Source organism: Gallus gallus, chromosome 3 (genome assembly GCF_016699485.2).
Source record: "Gallus gallus isolate bGalGal1 chromosome 3, bGalGal1.mat.broiler.GRCg7b, whole genome shotgun sequence".
Lineage (NCBI taxonomy): Eukaryota > Metazoa > Chordata > Aves > Galliformes > Phasianidae > Gallus > Gallus gallus.
In genome coordinates, this window is record NC_052534.1 from 57,778,462 (window position 1) to 57,800,278 (window position 21,817).

A 21,817-nucleotide genomic window follows, 5' to 3' on the forward strand; every position below is an offset into this window, starting at 1 on the left:
CATATTTTTTCATGAATTTTTGTAAATACTCAGCTGTATTTGAAATCTTATAGACTATTAAGCTTTTCAAACTATCCTGAAGCATTACAGGGATAGGAGCAGGTAAATACAGGGAACACACAGGATAAGCATTGCATGGCCATTAACTGTTTGTTAACATTGAAAGACCAGTTGCAAGTGAAAATTGGAATACCTGCTGAAGTCAATTCAGGGCTTCCCAAAAATTAGCTATTTTTCTTTGAGTATATCTAATAAATTTCAGAATCTTCAAATCGCCAGAGTGGAAATGTACATGTCTATTCTTTTCTCTTGTACTTCTGCAGTGTTAAGTTTTCTTCTGTGTCTGTTCATAGAAAAAAAAATGTATACCAAAGGTGCTATTTGTAAAATATGTGGGCTGCTCTGAAAGTAGGGCCTCACAGAATTGCAGGGGTTCGAAGGGTCCTCAAGAGATCATCGAGTCCAACCCCCCTGCTAAAGTGGGTACCCTACAGTAGGTCGCACAGGTTGGTGTCCTGTTGTCTGAATGTCCCAACACCAGCTTTGCGAAAGTCAAGCTTGACAATTTGAAAAAATCCATAGAGAAAAAAATAGACAATTGAATGATTATTTCCTAGTCTTATAAAACACACCGAGCACTGATGGAAAATCACCAGGATTGGGTTGGCTACTGCATTCAGAATACTTCAAAAAAAACTGACAACATCAAGCATTAGAATCTAACTAACTATTTGTTTAGGAAGAGTTTGATTAAATCAGCAAAAGATTAGCGATGTGTGCCATGCAGTGGTTTCTGGGATTCTCCTGCTGCTTCTCCATTCTGCTCTAATGCAGTAGTGTCAGCTCTTGCCATCCTTTATGAACTGGGACTGTGAATGTTGCTATGTGTAACTTCAAGATTGTGTAGTTGCAGGGAGGTATATCAACATTTTTTTATTACAGTCCATTTTAAGCCATCTCTCCAGGTAAATGAGTAGAACCTGGTTCTACTCTCTTAAGTCCAGTGTTCAAATAATACAGCAGGAATTTTAGATATGTTTTTTGTAGTAATGTCAAATAAACCGAGCAAGCAGAAACATTTTCCTTCCCTGACCATAGCGTAACAGCAGCCACATAAAACTTACTTCTGAAAACTGCTGAAAGTGACCAAAGCAAGCTGTTTTGAAGCAAGGTAAATACCCATTTTTTAAAATGAAGGACAGAGGTGTGAATATGTAGATGTGATGTTGACCTCAGGCTGATAAAGGAATGTAAGCGCCAGAGTAAAGGAACACCCTGCTTATTAGGTGGTTTCATTCAGCAGAAGTATGCTGAAATATGTCCATTTCAGACTACAAGGAAAGGGATGGGGAGACTAAAGCAATACTTTTTTTCCCCATTCCCTTAATAAAAGGCAGGGAGAAGATTAATTATGTTCTCTGGGAGGTACCCTGAAACAGCCATTTGAATGTACCACAAACACAACTCACATACTTGCATGAAGACATTTTATTATGAATGCAACGTATATATAGGCTTTTTTGTTTGTTGTTGGTTTTTTTTTTTTTTAATCTAAAATGCTTATATGAACAGGCCCATATGAGCTGAACAACAGTTAGCTTGCAGGGCATGACACCTGAACACCCTTCAGCTCCAGAGCTTTGCTGAAGTTAATCTCTTGAGGTTTAGCAGTACCCTTGGTGAGCTTCAGAGATCGAATACATCCTTTGAAACGAATATTAGTGGTCAACCCAAACTGAGTTACACCATCTGAGGGAGGAAAAAAAGAAAAATAAACAAAAGGAATTATATAAGTTTGTGTTTGTACTCTAGGTTTTTACTCAGTTTTTTGTTTGCAAACTGGAGGGAAATATTATGATAAATACAAGAGAATAGACCACTCGCAAACATTTTAACTGCTTTCAGAAAGCAAACTGCTATCAGATAAGAATGATTGTCTATGAAGAGATGAACCAGCATTCATTAACAACACAGTGGTAGATGAAGCTAGCTGCGGAGCTCAGCCCAGTTTGGAATTCTATTCAATTACTTTTGCTCGAAGCAAGTTCTCTCAACACTTCCAGACTAGTTTCTTTTCTGATTAGTTTCTTTTAAAAAATCACTAGAGTCTACAGCAAAGATATTTATTGGAAAGAGACTGTGATCTCTCATCTCTCTGTGCAGGCTGTTGTACATTTTTCAATTCCCTAAATTTCACAGCCTGATATATGCACAGTGCCTTGCTTTTTCAATGATATTCTTCCAGTACATTTAAATTTGTCAAATACTGCTACTACTTGATTACTAAACAAGAAGGTACTAAGTGGGAGGCTGTGTGCATTGTGAGTGGCACAAGGCAGAAAGTATTCTTGCTCTTCTGTGATAGTATCTCCATTTGAGACTGTGCAGGGGGATTGGTGAGGAAACCCTTAGGGATGCAGAGCTTATTCTGAAATGGAGCTGGATGCAGAAACCAGCAAGTTTCATGCCAAGTGATACAAATGTGGGTACTTTTATCCATCATCTTTAGTGTGCTAGTCCTAATTGCATTAAAGACATTATCAAGACACAGTTGCCAGAGCACAAAGTAAAGCATTACTTGTGCAGTGAATGCTTACCGGGATATCCTCCGACAAAGACAGGGTCATTAGTGTCTGCTGAGGTAGAGGCCCTGTTTGGGCTGCTACCATCCACCTGTCTGTCATCCACAGTCAGCTCCAAACGATGTTTGATCTTGTTTGCAACAACCTTGTGCCACTGCCCATCACACAAGCTGGCTGGTGCATCAGGCTCATAGACAGCAGAGAATCGGCCTGCACCATTGTCAACATGAAACATCACCTGGAAACAGGACACAAAAGTGGGCTCGTTCTCAAAATGGTTATACAGTTCTTATTTCTATTGCATTTTTGAGTATTTAAAATCAACACGCTCAGATTATACACATACAATCTATTACTAAATCAAAGCTTTAGTATGGATTACTGTCTTTCTTCATAGGCTCAGGGAGGCTCTGCGTTATGTCACTCAGATAAACATGAGTAGAACAGTGTAAAATTTTTATATACTTTGTCATATTCTCATTTTTGCCTTAGTTTTTGAGTTCTCTCTCTAAATAGCTATCTTTAGACAGGGAATACTGACTGTTTCACCGGACCCTGAAATTAAAGATATCCATAAGAAACTAGTATGATTGATGACGCTTTTCCTCAAAGCTTTTCATATTCTTCCTAAGTTAAGTATTGATGTTGCAGTTTTAGTAAACTCAAGCGTTACAAAATATTTTAGAAAATGTTTGTAGAAGTATAAGAACCTCTGGATGTATGGGAGGTGGCAAGTCGAGCATGTAAGGTAATCCTGATACTGACAGATCTATCTTGAGATTGGAGTAGTAAGCTTGCATTTAAACTAAATGTGCTTCAAGAGCCGTTATATGGAGTCAAGACTGCCTAGCTACTCACTTTTCCATCCACTAATTCGATGCCAAGTCCATCCATTTTCTGGCTGCTGACTCCTAGAAGCACACCATTCATTCGTGTTGTGCGGAATTCAAATTCCACAAGCAGATCTGTTCCCACCTTGTATGCACCAACTTGGAGAAAAAAAGGAAGGTGTAGTGAAGTGAAGCATTCAATTACATTATTCCTAGTAATTACACAGCGTGTTGCTGGAGTAATGAAAGATAGTTACCCTCCATAATGTAGCATTATTAAGATACTCCATTTCATGTGAAATCATGTAAGAAATGATAATGGTGGCTGTACTGAGTTGTGAGGCCTTGCTTAGATAGTCAGGTATTCCATCACTAGGCAAGATAATTGAAAAATCTCACTGAAAACTTTCAGTACTGGTCTTGCCTTGCTTCCAGGCAACAGCACTGAATATTTGGAAAACAGCATCTCTTTTTCCTTTGTTCTTTCCCTGTCAGCAAAATTAGTTACCTGTTTTGGCAAAGCCTGTTCCATCGAAGTACGTTCCTTTCTGAGCAGTGACAAAGCACTTTCCAACACTGAAGCTTGAAGTTGGGTTATCCAGGTCAACAGGTGATTCTGTCATCTTAAAATTTCTGATGCAGCCATCAATGCTATAGGTGACCTGCATTCCACATTTCAAACAAAATAGATAACAGTGCAAAGCAAGCTGAAATGCTCAGCATAAAGGCCTAAATTTTGTTATCAAAAACTACTTTTCCTCTGCTTCTCTTAAGGATTTATGGGGCTGAATGGAACTTGAATTTTACGTGGCTAATCCTTAATATCTGATTGTAATTGGAATCTAATCTCAGTTGCAGGGAGGATGAATAACATTACTTTCCAGAGATGTGATCTGACTCACATCTATTTGGCTTAATGGAGGGAACATAAAATAATACACTGCATAATGAAACATAGCAAATTACATCAGCAATGCAGGAATTTAATGTCCTGTACTTTACCTTTTTAATTGACTAGGTTATGGTGTTTTTAAGTAGACAAAGATATTGGATATAGTTCTCTGGGCTGCTGGTAATGAGGTTTTTTAAATTTTTTTTTCCTCCCTTTTAATCGCTTTACTGTAGGCCTACTGTTGCATGATGAAACTGAGCTAATAAGTGTAGGGAGCTGCAAAAAATGAACAGAGCCCTTATGTAAAGGTTGTTGGTCATACATAATTCTTCACATAATGTTCTATAGAGCTAGTGACCACACTGATAATGGCCACACTGTTGGCCAGAGAGCAGGATTTGGCACAGTTCTGTGACCGTGGGTGGTGGTGTGTGCCCACTGAAGCTGATGGTGTGAATGAGGTCTTGGCTGAGGGCAGGACTGAGGGGCTGCCTAGGAGCCATTTCAGTGACACCTCTGGCTTTTCCCATTCTGTGAACAGCCCCAGAGCTCTCCTTCCCTAGCTCTGCAGGAGCTCCATCTTGGTCCTCAGCTTTAGACAAAGGCTTGACTTAGTGTCAGGAAAGTTTATTCTTGATAACAGCAGGAGAGAGAAAAATGATAAATAAGTGCTTTCAAGAAGAAAAGGAACACATTATAAGTAAAGTAGCAGGAAGAAAGAAAACAAAAATCAGCATGTAAAATGCTGTGAAGAAATATGTATGAATACAGAAAGGAGGAAGATACACCTGCAGAGGGAAGTCTTGACTCTTCACACAACCCACTGCATGTAACGTGGCATTATATAGCTTATTACTACTAAATAAACCTGTACAAAATGTTCACCAAATCTTTAAAAATACCAGCGAATATTCAGTTCTGATCTGAGTAATGCTTTCTATCATGTTTTTCATAAGGCCTATTTCTAAGTGAAAATCATCTCCAAATCAATATATTTTGTTACTAAGAAGCCCCATACCACAAAACAAATCTTTCCATCTTTACCATGAAAATCAATCATAGAAATGTAAGATTTGTGGACAACTTGGTAACATTCTGTACTTAAGAACTTGAGTTTCCATATAGAAAAGTAAATCTGGTTACATTTTAATATAACAGGCTGTTATAATTCAGAAAAAGCTGAATTCTGAGTGCTAAAAATGTGACATCTACTGGAGCCAAACAAGTAGGTATAATTCCTCTGCACTGAAAAGGAAGCCAGCCCACCTACTGGTATGTACTAGGCTAACGTCTAAAGAGGTTGATGTTTTAGCAGAAAGCCCTAAGTAAGATACTACATGCTTTCAACTTTGCTTCAGAGACTTTATGTGAAGCCTACAACACAATATTCTATTAATACATCATGAGATGTATTTTACTGAGAATGACTGGATGGCAGGCAATGATTTTTATCTCCTGTGAATGACATTTGAAGTCACAGCTTCATTAAATCCCAAAGCACTTAAGACTGCCAGAATCTGACATGATTTTTATTGCCAGACTGAGCTATTTATCTGCTTGGGTTCCCTCTATTACTTCTGACAAAGAGCAGTAGGTAAGGATTTAGTGTTGCCTTTCTCCTTAGATTATTATTTGTAAATTGCAGTTGTATTTCAAAGAATGTAATTTGATAGTACTAGGAATTATAGTTTAGGGTAGCTATGTATGTTTTTGTTCTTTATGCCTCAGATGTGTTTACGTAAATCCACATGGTCTTGGTGAAGGAACACTTCCTATTTAATCCTACTATATTTAAGCCAAAATGATGCTTGACCTCTCTGGGCTATCTGTTTACAAAAATATCTTTTGTGTCAGCAAGGAAGCTGGGCATTTAAACTGAAACAGTGATAAATACACACATTTGTGGACAACAGAGTTTTCATGGTCTACTTCAAAACGTCTTCTTGCCTGGGTTAGTAATAACAACACAGACCCAACTACTACAGTAAGCAGCAGTAATACTGGATACTTTATCCAGGATAGTTTCGGCCTCTGTTGCTTCTCTTAAGAGATGATGCTTTCACTATTTATTGGTGCTTACTGCTAGATGAATCATGGCCAAGAGAAAAGGCAAGTAGTATTCAGGATCTTATTCTCTGGCTGTGTAGCGTTACCAAGTTACTTTTCTGTAACAGTAAGTGCTTGCTATTACTAGTTCTTTGCATTAACTGCATTCTAAGTCCAATCCCTCCACAGACAGAAGATAATATACCTTCTGTGAAGTTCACTTTATCAAAATTCTTGGGCAGTCTTTGGAAAAACAAAACTGGGAAGGCACAGGTACTGATCAAGACACACTTAAGAAGTGTAGGATACTTAGTTAAACCTACTTACCGGACCAATTCTTCTAGTTGTGTAGTTTACAGGCAGTCCTCCAACGTAGAGCATTCCCACAACATCCAATATATCAGCCTTTTTTGGGCTAACAGTCCTGTTTGAAACACCATCTACAATGAGGTTTCCTTCTTGCTTGGTTCGAATGACTTTTATCTAAAAAGAAGCACAAATGTAATACAATCAATCTCCTTATAACAAAGAGTTTCCAGATTGAACTGTTGGGCTCATTACAAAATTTATAACAACAACTGAGAAAGTAGTGGTTAGCAGAAGTGCTTAAGTAGCAATTATGGATAGTGTCCATGGAACAGAGCTCCTGTATAAGGTTTTGTGCAAACAAATGGTTGCCTTTTAATTAGACCTGGTTCAGGAGACATCATGAGTATTATTTATGAGACTTACTGTAAAGATGTGGGATTCCTTTTGAAAGCTACATTACTGCTATCATTGGCACACTACAATATTCTTTTTCCCAGAATCAGGTAGTAATGGTAAGTACTAAAACCAGCAAATGTTTAATGATAAAAGCACCTGTTGCAAAGTTTTGTTACAGCACAGTCAGGACATTACTTAGATCATGATTCCTTTAGTTTGAGTGTACCTCAAATCATAGTTCAGGCTGGAGTAGTGCCAGCTGTGTTTATAAGGCTTCTGTTCAGAGAAATGGGCTGTGAATTGCACTGAAGACATGCAGAGCTGATGAGGTTCTGTCCCAACAACTGAAGGTTAATTTCTGTTCAAAGACAGTAGACCTGATGGAAACATTTTATCCTAAACTATTTCAAGGATTTTTTTCTGCTTTCTTAAAAACAGTAAGTGTGGTCTTTTAATAAGAAGATTGCCTTTCTCCTAGCCCTCCTAGCTTTTTGGGAGTTCTGAATTTGGATTTGTCTCCATTCTTTCCTATAAAAATGCCATTTACTATAGGGGTTCAATCCTCACAGAGTGTCAAATTGCATGTCGAACAAGGATAGCCTTGCATTAAGAAATAGATACTCCAGTTAGTATGTTTGGAAATGAGGCTGAAAGGGCAAAACACCTTTGTTCTGTATTTATAGGAGGTCATAGCAGAAAGGAGTGTTAGTTCACTGCCAGAGTTCTAAGGCAGTAGGTGAAACTCATGAAATAATGACAATAACTTTCTTTTTTTCCCTTTATGAAACTATTTTGCATTTAGAGTGTTTGCTAGCATCAAAAAGGTCCTGAATAAAAATCCAATGAAAATAAAATTCCTATGGTACAGCTGAGAATGAAGCAGAGAGGGACCAAGGAAGGGTGTGGTAAGACCAAATCAAGCTCTTACCCAAGTACAATTAGGTTTACTCTTGTTTGGTGATAGAATTGTGAATAGTGACTATACCAACATCTGTTCAGAATGTAATAACTATTGCATATAACTGGAATACATAGTTACCTGTTTTTTCTTATGTGCCTTTATTGTTGCCTTCAAGCTTTTATTTTTCCTGGTAAATACACTATGTATCTGTTGTCTTTGGCCCAGTAAATACTGAATATCATGATTGTGTTATTGTTCCTTTCCTTACCACCAGAAAGCCACTTGTGGCATATATTGATAAATGATTCCCCTCATAAATTCACAAAACAGGCTGCCAAATACACCTGTGAGTATAAAATGTATTCCCCAATGAATTGAATCAATGTTGTATGTTGAATTTTTTTTTTTAAGCATTGTGTCTGAACAGTGACATTATCAACGTATAAACAGCTGGCTTTTAAAGGTGTATTCAAATGTGATAGGCTGCTGTTCACTGGAGTCCTCTTAGGAGAAAGAAACATTTCTGAAGCACCTCACAATACCTGGGACATATTCTAAATATGCCCTGTAACATACGTTTCTTGGAGGAGAAATTTCAAAGATCAACACTGATATTTTTTTTTGATAGGAGAGCATGTACTGTGTACCCTAACACTGTGCCTTAACGCATACATTTTGCAGACTACAGAAATGTCTAATTGAAGGCTTAGCTTGTATGGACTACGTTTTTGCAAATATCTTAAGATATAGGGAGAAATTTAGTATTACGGACTGTAATACCTTGTGCCACTGGCCATCATTTATTTTATTGGGAATCATTGTGTTGGTGTCTCCACTTCCCAGATCATAGCTGAAGTAAGGCAGTCCATTCTTTATCTGAACAGTAGCAAAATCAGCATGGTTGATGCGGGCCATATAAAACAGCAAGCCAGAGTCAGCCATTGTTCGGACTTCAAATTCAATTGTAAGTCTGAAAATCAAACAAGCAGGAAACAGAGACAAAGGGAAGGTTATTCAGAGTTGCACAGTAGAGAAAATATCTCTTTGCATCATCTAACAAAACTACAGCTTGTAAAAATGAGTTTACAAGCACATTTTACTTGTCCATCAGGAGTTAGGCAAAATAATCTGGTCACGTGTATGTTGCATTTCACGCACATCTGATCCCTGACATGTGAGTGTTCATTAGCCCTGTTACTGTGGAAATACAGAAGTGCAACTTCAGCATAGAATTTGGAGATTCAGGTTCTCAGCTGCAGCTGTCATTGCTGGAAAATCCCAGCATTTGTAACATTCCAGTGGCGGTACCCATCATTCAGACACATAATGCTCACAGAGAGGAGAAGGCTGTAGTGACATTCAGCAAATGTGGATTGTCTAATGAGTCCTACTGCCTGAAGACAGGTTACAAAACTTTTAAAGAGGCAGAGAGAAGACTTCACAGTTGGAATATTAAACACTAATTACCTGAAAGTAGTTGATTATATAAAATATCCAAAATCATTGCATGAAATTGGTCTGGCCTGGATTCTGATTTGAAGAGATGTGCGAGGACCATAGGATTTTTCTTTTAATTGTTTTCCTAGTTTTCTAGAACTAGCGTAAGTAAAATATACGGTATAGTGTCTAATCTTAACTACTAACAAGCCTAATCTTAACTACTGTAAGAAGGGGAATATAATGTTGGCTTACTGCAAGAAATTGACTGAACCAAGAAACTTCTTTCCAAAAAGCAACCTATGAACTCAATCACGTGACTTTGTTAAATTCTCCTTTTTTTTTTTTTTTTTTGAAAGTCAGTTTAGGATCTGCATGTGCCTGAAAACTTACAAAAATGTTAAAATGTTTTTATGAGGGCTACTGAGATGGGCAGTTCATTGCCTAGATTTTACATTTAATGCTATTTATGTTCTTGCAATGAAAGGAATTAGTCATGGAATATGGTCATTTTTAGATTATGCCTGTAACTGTGGGAGAAGCTTTTGTGACTCTTATAATTAGCATTTTATTTTCATGTTATTTCATCAAAATTAATTACCAAAATAACATACCTGTTTTTCACTTTCGTGTCATCAAATGCTATAGCAATATGGCTGTTCCTTGAAAGACCAAATTGCTTGCCACCTTCCAAAATGCTTGGTTCTGTGTCGGCAGCACACGAATCCTGCAAGATATACAATGGTCATGCAAACTTTGTATTTCATATCTCAACAGTGTACAGGCTGGAAGTCCTTCAGCTTCTCAGGAATCAGAATACTTCTGCTAGTCTAGACACTAGCCCTGCACTTCTCTGGTGTGCTGATGTCTCCCCAGGCTAGCTGAAGTTATAAAGCAGTATGACAGGAACTTGCTTTAAAAGCAGAGCTCATTAAGTTGGTTGTAAAAGCAAATAAAAGTAATATATGAGCATTGCTGCTTTCATGCTGTCAGTGGGTATTTACAAGATTCTTAAGTGATTTCAAGGCAGCTCAGTGTACTCCTCTCTCATATAACTGAGTTTTACACCATAAGATGCCACCTTACAGAAATGAGGTCAGACTTAAAATTTAAGGAGATGCTATCCTGTCAACTTCGAGTCTAGTTAACTTAAAAATAATGAGCTAAAAGTATCTACAGATCTTGCACATGTCAATGAGCCTTCACTTTTTCATATATATATATATATATATATATATATATATATATATATATAGATTTACTTTTTAATTTAATATGATGATATTTCCTCTGTTGTGGCTAAAAGGCTCACACCAACAGTAAGGGAAGCAATTAATTGATTTATAGAAGTAACAACTTTTTAAACTTCTTGAACCATCTAATGTAGATGCTACCTGGTGTGTAAATGAAGAACCCCCCTCCCTGCCTGCTTTACTTTTATTAAATTCAGAGTGATACAACAACAGCAGGTAAAACACCTCTGCCAGTATAACTTCCCCTTTTTAATATCATCGGGTCTTTAAATCTCTGGCCCTAAAGCGCTAGGATGTGGCTGCCTGGGGCAATGAGAGACCATGGTAATTACCAGCTCCTACTCCTGCCTAGCTTTTGCCTCCCTCTGAGAGTATTGTGAAGAAACTGCTTAGAAGATCTAACACAAGGACAACAATACTACAGGGAAACAAACAAATGTTCATAGCTGCAAGCTCTGTTTTTAAGCACTGTGCCTGATATCATTTGGAGTTGGTGGCAGTCTCTTATTTGAGCCCAACTCAGCAGGGACCTGCAAATCACAAGGTGCGGTGCTTTACTGACAAAGAACTCTTTCTGTGAAACATTTGGAAAATGTCATGAGTGACTCATCAGGCACTGAGATTTCAGCTGCAAAGAGGAAATTTCTTTCTCCCTTTCAGTCAGGTTTTCTGTGCTGTTGTATTTTTTGCTTTACACGTCATAAAGACCTTCACAACAGTGCAGAGAACTTCTAAAATTAATTTTCCACAATTAGTGCTCTGTAGAGTAGAACATCATACATTATGACACATCAGTGTGCAAGAAAGGAACAAAAAAAAAAAAAAAACACAAGGAAAATTCAGCAGGGCCAGAGTAATTTATGAATGTGTGACAACAGACTTCCAATGAGCATCAAATAGAAAAATAAACTGTTTTCCAAAAGTGCTGGGTAGAATTGAAAATTGTTTAATTATTTTAATATTTATGAGTTTGTCTTGTAGCTTAACAGCTATGGTAGTAATAGATCATATACGTATCAATCTCTATCTGTATATAATACCTTCTGTAGCATTTGGGCTTGCTAAAATCTGGAGATGGGGACTAGCTGCTGGTACTAGAATGATAGGAAAGAACAGAAAAATAAACTAATCTATACTTTCCTGTGGAATGCTTTTACATATTTTCTGTTTCGAGGACACATTCTGACATTCAGTTGACTCCTTGGCGGGTTTCTGTTAGTGAAGGCTCTGGCCCAGACTCTGTGGCTGCTCCCCTGCACCAGCAAGAGCTGCAGTTTTTCTGCAACTCAGCAGGAGGACCGTACAGAAATGTGAGATGTGAGGGAACATGCTGGACACACCTGTGATGGTTGGAATCGAACCAAGCATATAGCAATTTATTGTGGATAAATATTGATCAATAGAAGTCAATGTCCATTGGGTTGATGGGGAAATGTCAGTAAAAGGAAGAAACATCAATAGGGTGTGCTTGCAGGTTTAATTTAGGTTTTATTTAGAAGCTTATTTCTGCTTTCATTTTAGCTAAGGACAGCCAGCTTTACAGCCTCCATGAGACTGCCAAGTTAGCATAGATTACTGGCCTATATTAAAATATCCTGGCTCTGTTTTCTCTGTAATGACTTTAAGGTGTCCTACATTTAAATGAGGCTGCTCAATAATCTCCTATATTACCTGAGAGCCTCAAGACTGAACTCTTCAGCTGCACTTTCAGATATCAGGTACTCAGCTGGTAAGTCAAGGAGTGTGAATCACAGTGAAAATGAAGAACAGAGAAGCCCACTGGTGGACTGTGTCACACATTCTCTACAAACAATGCTGTATTAGTAATCACAGGGAACGCAGGAAAAAGGGAACACAAGTGAAGCAGCACTCACAGCTCCTTGGACTGTGTTAATATAGCAATGAAGTAATGCTTGCAAAAATGTTGGAAGGTACCGTCATGGGGTCAAATGCAGGTATAATGCTGGCGCTCTTCATTTCAGCAGCAAGTGAGTCCTGAGAAGCAGTGAATAATATGAGGCAGAAGCAGCATTTTCCCAAGCACTGGTCTCAGTTGAGAAACATTTTGGCACTTGCAGGAAGCAGCAACAGCAGAGTAGTGACCAGTGTATTTCCCAACTCTTGTACTTCTAGATCATGTTGTGTTTAGTAGAGGTATTTAATTTTTTTTGTTTGTTTGGGATTTAACTCCCCCTTCCCACAGAGATACACAGTGGAGATTTAAAAGAACTTCTAAAAGATCTTAAATGAAACAAATAGTTCATTTAGGCCTCTTAAGTAGAAATGACTTTTTTTTTTTTTCTGATGTGTATTCTTCATATACGGTATTTCTAAACTGGGCTTCTAAGTGTAATTGTCTCATTATTAAACTTCAGTTAATTATTATGTTGCAACATAATGATTGTGGTTCTATGATTGTATGATTTTCTAGAAAAATACTTTGGAAAACTTAGATGAATGTAAAAATGGTCCAGAAGCTTGCCTTATTTAATGTAGTTTCAGGTCTTTGGAACACTAGAACTGTTTCATTTTATCAAGTGAGAAAGTGGAGTAATGGTGTTTTATTTGGATTTTTATTCTGAACACCATTTTAAGTTATCACATTTCTAGATAATTTTAGATAATTTATACAAAACTCACATAGTTAACACCAGAAACTATTTCCATTTTAACAAAGAGATAATACTCCTACTTTTTCTCTCAGATATCTCAGGCTCTTTGTTTTGTTTGACTTCACTCTTTTACAGCAGTGACCATTAAGACTGGCTAACCCTTTTTACCTTGTCGTTGCATGTTTCCTTATCTTTGTATGGTAACCTCACTATGCTGCATATCTGCTACCTTTTAACTGCAAACAAAGATGCATCAGAGCCCTTGTATTACAACAACTCCACCTCGTGGGAGTTAATTAAAATCCTGTCCTGAAGCATGAAAAGGACAGTATATACAGTTCTAGGCCAAAGAGCTAGGTATAAGTACGATGGAATCACAGAATTATTTGAGTTGGAAGAGACTTTCCAGATACACAGATGGTTGCATGTGTTTTGGTACCTGACAAGTCCTAGATAAACCATACAGTGTGCATTTGGCCAACTAAGGTGGCCATGAATCTCAAATATAAATTAATGGTTTTTGACATAAGTTTGTACCATTATTTTGGTAGGAAAACATTGCTAGATATCCTACTTATTTTCAGGAAAACCACCTATGACTTCTGAAAATGAGGCAGGTAACAGGGAACGAGTGATGCAGTGAATTCAGGCTCGTTTCTCTCTTGTTGGCAGAATTACATCCTGGGTAATCCTGACTTTCACCTGGTTTGGGAGCTCCTTCGTAAATGGCTAAAAAAGCCAATCTGAGAGAAACTGTCCAATTTACTAACTTGTTTGTATTTGATATGTATATGTGTACATACTACACAAACTGAACTATATACTGTATAAGCCCATGGTTTGTATACATATGTAACAAAATGCAATAGTTTTTCTCCCCAGGGTAATTTCCCATGGATATATTATTCATTTTAATGTTTAGATATTTAAGCTTATATCTGTTTTGGACAGTAACATATTGCATCAACTTGTAAAAGATGTGCAACAGAAGTTTCTTAAATGTAATTGTATAATGCTGCTATTTAGCTTAAGATTTCTGGCAACCACCATGGAGCTTGATTCAGCATTGACTGGGGTTTTGGTTCTGAAGTCTCAGGGAAAAACTTAAAAAATAGTGGTGGAAGAATTGCCATATAAAACACCTGGTCTACCTGTTTCTTCAATCCTGTCACTGAATTGGCTGTTATCACATGCTTTGGAGAAGCATAAGAAATGTTGTAATGACAGGGATTTCCCACAGGAAAATTTCCTTTCCAATTCTGATCAAGTATTGGTGGGCTTATCTCCTGGAGTGTGGATGTCCAGGGCTAAGCATGCAAGCCAAATGGAATTCTTGCTGCTACATAATTCTTTAAAATACCGTTGAGACAATCCAAGCAAATATAATCAAATGGACTTCCATTATCCACACATTTTACTGACGAGGTGTTCCCTATATGGTATCTTGCTGAATTGTTACTATTTTTTGACAAATTATTCTTGATGGCTCACTTTTCATTTTTGCCTCATAAGAAAAACTTTAGTTCACCTAGTTAAAGGTTGAAACCTACACTTACAAGAGGGGAAGATATAGATGTTGGAGGAGGTGGAGATACTCTAGCAGGAGGTGTCTCTGCTGTTTCTTTCTCTCCGTCTGGCTCAGGTTGGATCAGGACTGTTGAATGAATTGGTTTATCTTCTTCCTCAGGTGGCCTGGCCTCTGGTTCCAGAAAAGGACATTGGCCAATATCTGCATTTTCAAAGGTCACGTGTTGAGCGAAGTCCATGGGGCTGAGAACATGTGAAGAAATCAAGGTCTGTTATTAGTTTTTCCACTATTTTACCACCTATCTTTACCCAATAGCTATATGCTGCAGTTCATTTCCACTTCACAGTACACAACTGCCAGGATTAAACCCATCTGGTTTAATTACTGAGGTAAGACACTTAAATTAGAAGGGAAAGTCATCACTTGCCTTCCTTCCTACAGTCAGTGCAGAGGCATGCATGCTCACTGGCAAGTTCTGTTGGCCTAGGAAGGCTGAATCACATGGTAGAAAGGACCTTCTCTCTCTGATGGAGTGTGGACTGATGAGATCCTAATTAATTTCCTCAGTATTTGTTAGAATTTGGATACTCTTGGAGATCAGCCTCGCTTACTTAAAAGAAAATGTTGGACTCCATAAATACCTATCACTGAGGCAAGCCTTACTGCAGTGTTACTGTTGAATCTTTCAGGTCGATTTTATGGTTAAACAGGTAGGAGTTATATAGTCTCTAAAGGAATTCATTAATTGCACGTCCTATGGAATGCATATCACAGACAAAAATGCAAGGTCATATTAAGAAAATAGAATGTGTTCTAGAACTTGTTATTATGACTTGTTGCAACAGTGAGGTTTCTTTTGGTAGCCAAGGCATTTAAACAAACATTTGTTGGCATTAGTGTGACTTACGTGGCGTTAATGACGAGATTCCATATACAGCCCTCAAATGGTGGTATGTTTCTGAGAGGTGCAGTGTGAAACTGAGAAGAAGTACCCCCGACAAAGAGTTTCCTAACAGAGATGGGCTGATCTGTTGGCAGTCTCTGAGACTGGACTTTGTCTTCATCTACTTGAACACTGAACATCCTGTGGGGGAGGAGAAAAACATTTAAAAGCAAAAAATAGATATTTTATTCTGGTTATTGCTTGTATTGACATCACCATTTTGCAGGCCCTATTTGCTCCTGCAGCAGCTATTATGCAGAATGAACCCAAATGCTGTAATTAGTGGTTCACATTAAATGAATATTAACCTTTAGGAGGTTTTCAGTTACTGCTGTGCTTCCTTGGTAGATCTCCAACAGAGCTTGGCAAAATGGTGCTGTGGAGAGGCAGTAACATCAGCCTCTGGATGAACAGGAAGAAGTGGTTTGTAGTGTGACAGCAGTGACATGGCAGGAACCAAGCCTGCTGTGTTGTGATGCTACATAGTCATACTGTGCTCAGTGGGATGGGAACAGCAGGGGCTTGCTTTTCATATGGCTCCTTATTTCTTGGTTTGTACAAGCTATTATATTCTTGCAGGGGGACAAACTGCAGACTACTCTGATTGCAGGAATCAACTGCAGATAAGCACTGTACGCTTCCTAGAAGATCTGTTGTATTTTTTATTTTTCCCAAGGGAGATGGCAGAGAAGAATGTTTGATTCTTCATCACACACTGATGCAAGTGATATAATTCACTCTCATGGGTAACACACAGGCTACAAGCTAAAGGCAAAGCTGTCCCACAGAATGCGCTGCTAAGGGCCTAAAGAAGAAGGTATGCTTTAGGCCTCTGAAAGCACAGTACCACTGGCTGATCTAACAGAGCCAGGAAATGAGGAAAAATGAGCAAACAGAAAATATATAAATGTGAAGGTTTGTACCACATTTACAAAGAAACCTGTTAAAGTGGACAGAAAATGAAAGAGTACTTTTCCAAGCCATAGGTTGTGTATACTGAGAAAGCAGTGTTAATGTAAGTTCAGTGGAACCAACCTATAAAACAAGGTATAACACTGAGAGTAAATAAATAAATAAAAAATAATTGCTGTTTTTGAGGCCATTTACTATTGAGTGATGAAACGATTTTTGAGAAAACCTCCTAAAGGTGAGCTGAGTCAAAAGGTTGGATAATAACTTCAGTATTTTTGAATGTGAATGGAGAATGTTAGTTTGCATAATTTCTTTATGCTGTAAAACTATATTTAAATTACTAATGTTGGGCAGCAATTGATTATTGAAAATGTTGATTGAAAAGAGATCAATTTTCATATGTAAAATACTTGACTTTGTTATTTAGGCAAGTCCTACACAGAACAAGATAGTTATTCAAACACCTGACTTAAATAACTGACATACAGCATGTGTTCTGATTTCCTGATAAATGTGTGTGTATTCATTTGGTCTAGAAAACTGTAGAGTCAGAAAATTGTACATTTTACAGAGGATTGGAGGAAATGCATATTAAATACGCTGTTTTGAGAGATCTGAAGAATATCTAGGATTTCCCCCAGATCCCTCAGCAATAGAAAGGGAAAGATTTCTCTGGAGGTAAAGAGAATAATTCAGGTTCTGTGAAGTGTCCCAGGGTGGACTGTGGACTTTTCTCTCCAATGCCTTCAGAGGAAGCAAAGGGAAATGAGCCTGTCAGATCTTGAGTTATTCTCTGTGCTGCTGCATGGACAGTGATTGTCAACATCTTTGTCAGCTCACATACATTTTATCTTATCTTTAACCGTTACCATAGTAAACATTTTGGCACAAAGTGGAACCATACAATAATATGCATTAGTTGTCCAACAGTATCCTATAATTACTTTGGAAGAGAAAGCAAATAGTTTATAATTACATGGGCAATTAGTTGTCTGGAGAGTTTTCAAATGACATCCTTTGTATTTAATCAAATAAAGCTTGTGTTCACAATGAGGAGGGTGCTAGTCTTAATTGATATCTTTTCCCTCCATTTCAGCTTATAGAAACTTGTAAAGTTCAGACAAATTGTGTTGTAATAGAGTTACTTAAAAAAACAAACTGGTCATTCATCCAAAAAGCATTATCACTGGGTGGCATTGTGCAGCAAATGTGTCTTGATGTACTCTCACAGGTCAAGCTACTGTACTTGCTGTAGCACTGCTGGAAAGAACTATCTTTGTTGTTGAGAGCTTATTATTATCATTACTGGATAATTGTGTTCTGTCACAGCAGCACATAGTGTTTTGCATAATGTAGTAGTACATTTCCAAAGTAATTTTTTCTCCCAAGGAATTTGCAGTTTTACCTCTGACTAGACATCGAAGCCAGGGAGAAATATGCTCTGAAGGCATTATTTATGAGATTTATTTAATAGTACAAAAGAAACTGAGATAAAAAAAATTATACGGACAAAAAAGATAAAGCAGGTTAGAGAGAGGATAGAGGTTATGGAAGGGCACCTGGGGACTAGACAGATCGGAGCTGTCGCTCAAGGAGGCTGCAGTGTTACAGAGCATAGGGAGTGAAGCTTAGTTTTCAACGTGCTTGAGTAAGCCTGTTCAATTACATCTACCCCCTTCTGTAACATGCTGGATTGTCTTTCTAATTTCTTTTTAACAAAGCAAGAAAGAACAGTATTGTACACAGTGCGCTAATCCACTGAATGTTTGTACAGTAAATGCCCACTGCAGCAAACTGCTTGGAACAGGGGCGATGTCAGGCCATAAATACTGCTTGCTACTTCAATAGCGCTGTTTCTTATTACTTCCTGAGTGATGACGTAGTAATAAGCATTTCTTATAACAACTGAGAAAGGGTAAAGGAAGCTAAGTGAAATTCTATTTAAAACAAAAGGGTCTGAAATGGTGTGCAATGGCTTTCCAGCAATAAGAAATACTGCTAGTAATCTCTGACTGTGTGTCTTCACTGTTTTACCATATTTATCTGGGCACAATTGTGTATCCAACAGCACGTGGCATTTCAAAACAGTTACAACCTTGCTCTGTGGAATAACAAGTACTGACAGGAAACTTCTCAAAATTTTGTGTAACGAATTACACCACATTCTTTGGCTCAGTGGAAGCATTTGAGTGGATTGCTGATGACATTGTTGCATTCATTTTGTTAAATGATGTGTGGTGCATGTTCTGTAGCACCGCCAGGTTGTTACCCTTTAGATCTTTCTATCCTCACGGAGTGTGCTCTGCCATCATGAAACTTGACAGCTTCTGGTCTGATGGTGATTCTGTGGGGATCTTGGATTCCAGTAGAGATATGCACTTCCAGTCGACCTCTGTTCAGGAACACTGCATAGTAGGCCTGCAATGGACACGTTGGTATACGAAGGTAAGTTACATTTCAAAAGACACAATTTTACTTAGTTTTATATTACTATGTATGCTTTATTTTCTTAAGTTTGTTTTTAATTTTCTCATTGTAGTCACAGTATTTTAATTACAGGTCTGCTACTGCTGCCACATTCAGACTCAGTATCATTTTTATAATGATGAATGAGTGAGATTAGGTAATTCTGGAAAACCTCATCAGAAGAGTTAACTCTCTGCATACTTATTTGCAGGGAAGAAAAGAGACTTTGGACCTAAAGTTCTTCTGATTTTAGATGTTTCAAGGTCTGGATTTATACCTATAAAAATCTGAACAGTATTGGTCTCAGAGTGAGTTCTGCATTTGTAGGGCTGGCAAATTGCACTCACAGTTACTCTAGCAACCAATAACATGTTGTAGTGGATACTGGGATCTAACCTACAGTTACTATAGCAATGCGTGTTATGCTCACTGCTGTGACCTGAAGAGCTGGATAATGATAAAGGAACCCATGCCCTGAAGTCAATGCCGTGTGAGAGAGCCTTTATAAAGAGTTGTCTGTGCAATGTGTTCCTTCAGTTCAGATCACTGGGAGCTCTGTCCAAAAGCAGGTGTGAAGGAGAACAATGAAATATCATTTCCCAAAAGAAAGAAACCAAATATTTTATCTTTGCTGTACTATGTCTGTATATGATGTTTTCAATTATTCAAGACTTGAACAATTGCTAACACCCATCACATTTCTACCAGTTAGTCATTTAGACTCTGCAGGTATTTCCTCTAGATAGATTGACTTTATCCTCTTCAGAAAGGATTTATAGTGCAGATTAGTATTTTAAGGGAGAAGAAGAAAGGTTGGAGCACTCTACAAATCCCACAGTAATGATCCTAAGCACCAGGGGGCTTACACTGCACTGCTATTAGCAGCATCTTTTTTTTTTTTTTTTTTTTTTTTTTTTAATCTCAGTGAAAACAGAATGGTTCTTATTTTTGTCTATGTGACCAGGAATGAGAGATGTTTCCAGGTATAAATAGTGCACAAGTAGTACTTGGAATGAAGACTCAAATTCTCAAATACTTAAACAAGCAAACAAACGAAAAACAAACCTGTTGTGTAACAACAGGCAATAGTTCATAGAATCATAGAATCGCCTGGGTTGAAAAGAACCTCAAAGGTCATCTAGTTTCAACTCCCCTGCCATGGGGCAGAATTGCCAACCATTGCAAGACTAGGCTGCCCTGAGCCACATCCAGCCTGGCATTGAATGCCTCCAGGGACATCCACAACCTCCTTGGGCAACCTGTTCCAGCATGTCAGCACTGTCTGAGTGAAAAATAGATCTCTTAGTGTGACTCCTTATGAGAAAGCTGAAAAAAACCCACCAAACCTACTTGAGCTTCTATCACATTTTCAATTTTAAAAAAGAGTAATATTAAAATTGAATTTTAACTTAAGTATAAACATGCAGCAGTGTCTTGGAACAAAACTGAATGGAAGAAATTCAGTGTAATTGTGGGTTTTCTTTATCTTTTGCCTCATACCTGTCCAGTCTGTCTGCGCTTTCTCCTGGGGGGGACAACTGTGCCGCTTGAGCCAAACAAAATGATTCCAGACTCATTCTTGGTGCTGAAGGAGAGGTTGATTTCTGTGCCCACGTCAAAGGAGACAGGTGGCATTTCCACAAAGCCTTGCTTGGGGAAGCTAACTGTATAAATATTCTGTAGAAGAGAACAGAAAAGTAGGATTAAAAGCAGTGAATGAACACAGAGAAAGCCTTACTAACTAAAATTTAACTAAAACTATGGAAATATAACTTGGTTGAAGAGATGGAAAGTAAAAAATTTAAGCAATTTACTTTTCAAAACATTGTGCAAACATTACTTTATCTGTTTACATCTGCCACATGAGGATAGTTCTGAAGTTTGTTGTTACAGGAATGCAAAGTTCTAATCTAAGCTTGGAATACCCTCCCACATTAAAAATATTTGGTTAGAGGTGTTTGGGGTTGGTTTTTTTTTTTTGTAATATGAATGTTTTCCATACAGGTAATACAGTAAGTTCTGCTTTCAAATCAGTACTGTTGATAGCAACATCTAATATGAACACAAAATAGATTCTATTATTCTTCAAACTTGCTTGGAAAATACTTTCCATTACTCAGTCATTAGTACTTCACTGTAATCGCTTCACTAAGCAGCACTGACTTCTCGATGAGCCAGGCTTGTAAATGAAGCATTTGTTGCTTATGTCCCAACTCTTTTTGACGTTCGTAGCCACTAGCACAATTTAAAGAGTAGAGTATGTCATCAAATAATAAATTGATGCATACTCCTGAAAATTTTCAGGAATTTCTGCCAATTCTTGCACTCTACCATCTGGGGAAGACTAGCCTACATAAAATTATTTTCATAAAATAATTCACCATTTTTTTCAGTACAATAGAGCTGTTTTCAGATATTGACATAAAAGATCACACCAGATAAAATCACTGCTTATGTTTACCTTTCTTTGAAATCCCAGGGCATTTATGTAACTAAGAATATCCAGTCTTTTTGTATGCTTTTACTTGATGTACCTTAAATTATCTTACATATCCTGTTTTGTACATTTAGAATGTTTTAATCCTTCTATAAAATGTTTAATCCAACCAGTCAAACCTCACAGGTTTAAAAAAAAACCTAACAACCCGATAACCAAAGTTCTTTCTAAGACGCACAGCAACAGAAGAAAATGAATACAGGTATATTGACT

At 37.7% G+C, this 21,817-nt stretch overlaps 1 protein-coding gene across 6 annotated transcripts in view; it reads right to left on the reverse strand.

The window, feature by feature from the left end:
• Positions 1–1,470: 1,470 nt before the first annotated feature.
• The window catches only part of LAMA2 (laminin subunit alpha 2), a 336,526-nt gene continuing 316,179 nt past the window's right edge, over positions 1,471–21,817 (reverse strand). For 3 of the 6 annotated variants that reach the window (XM_040697907.2, XM_040697908.2, XM_015284127.4), the window contains 12 exons: positions 20,608–20,784; positions 18,911–19,059; positions 15,694–15,870; positions 14,815–15,028; positions 12,582–12,641; positions 10,008–10,120; positions 8,737–8,926; positions 6,678–6,833; positions 3,921–4,074; positions 3,441–3,571; positions 2,598–2,820; positions 1,471–1,749 (listed from right to left, as the gene is read on the reverse strand). In XM_040697907.2, the coding sequence (XP_040553841.1) occupies positions 1,595–1,749; positions 2,598–2,820; positions 3,441–3,571; positions 3,921–4,074; positions 6,678–6,833; positions 8,737–8,926; positions 10,008–10,120; positions 12,582–12,641; positions 14,815–15,028; positions 15,694–15,870; positions 18,911–19,059; positions 20,608–20,784 (1,899 nt within the window). In that variant the 3' untranslated portion in view covers positions 1,471–1,594. The remainder of the gene's footprint in view (positions 1,750–2,597; positions 2,821–3,440; positions 3,572–3,920; positions 4,075–6,677; positions 6,834–8,736; positions 8,927–10,007; positions 10,121–12,581; positions 12,642–14,814; positions 15,029–15,693; positions 15,871–18,910; positions 19,060–20,607; positions 20,785–21,817) is intronic. The other 3 variants (XM_040697911.2, XM_040697910.2, XM_040697909.2) reach the window with 1 other exon arrangement.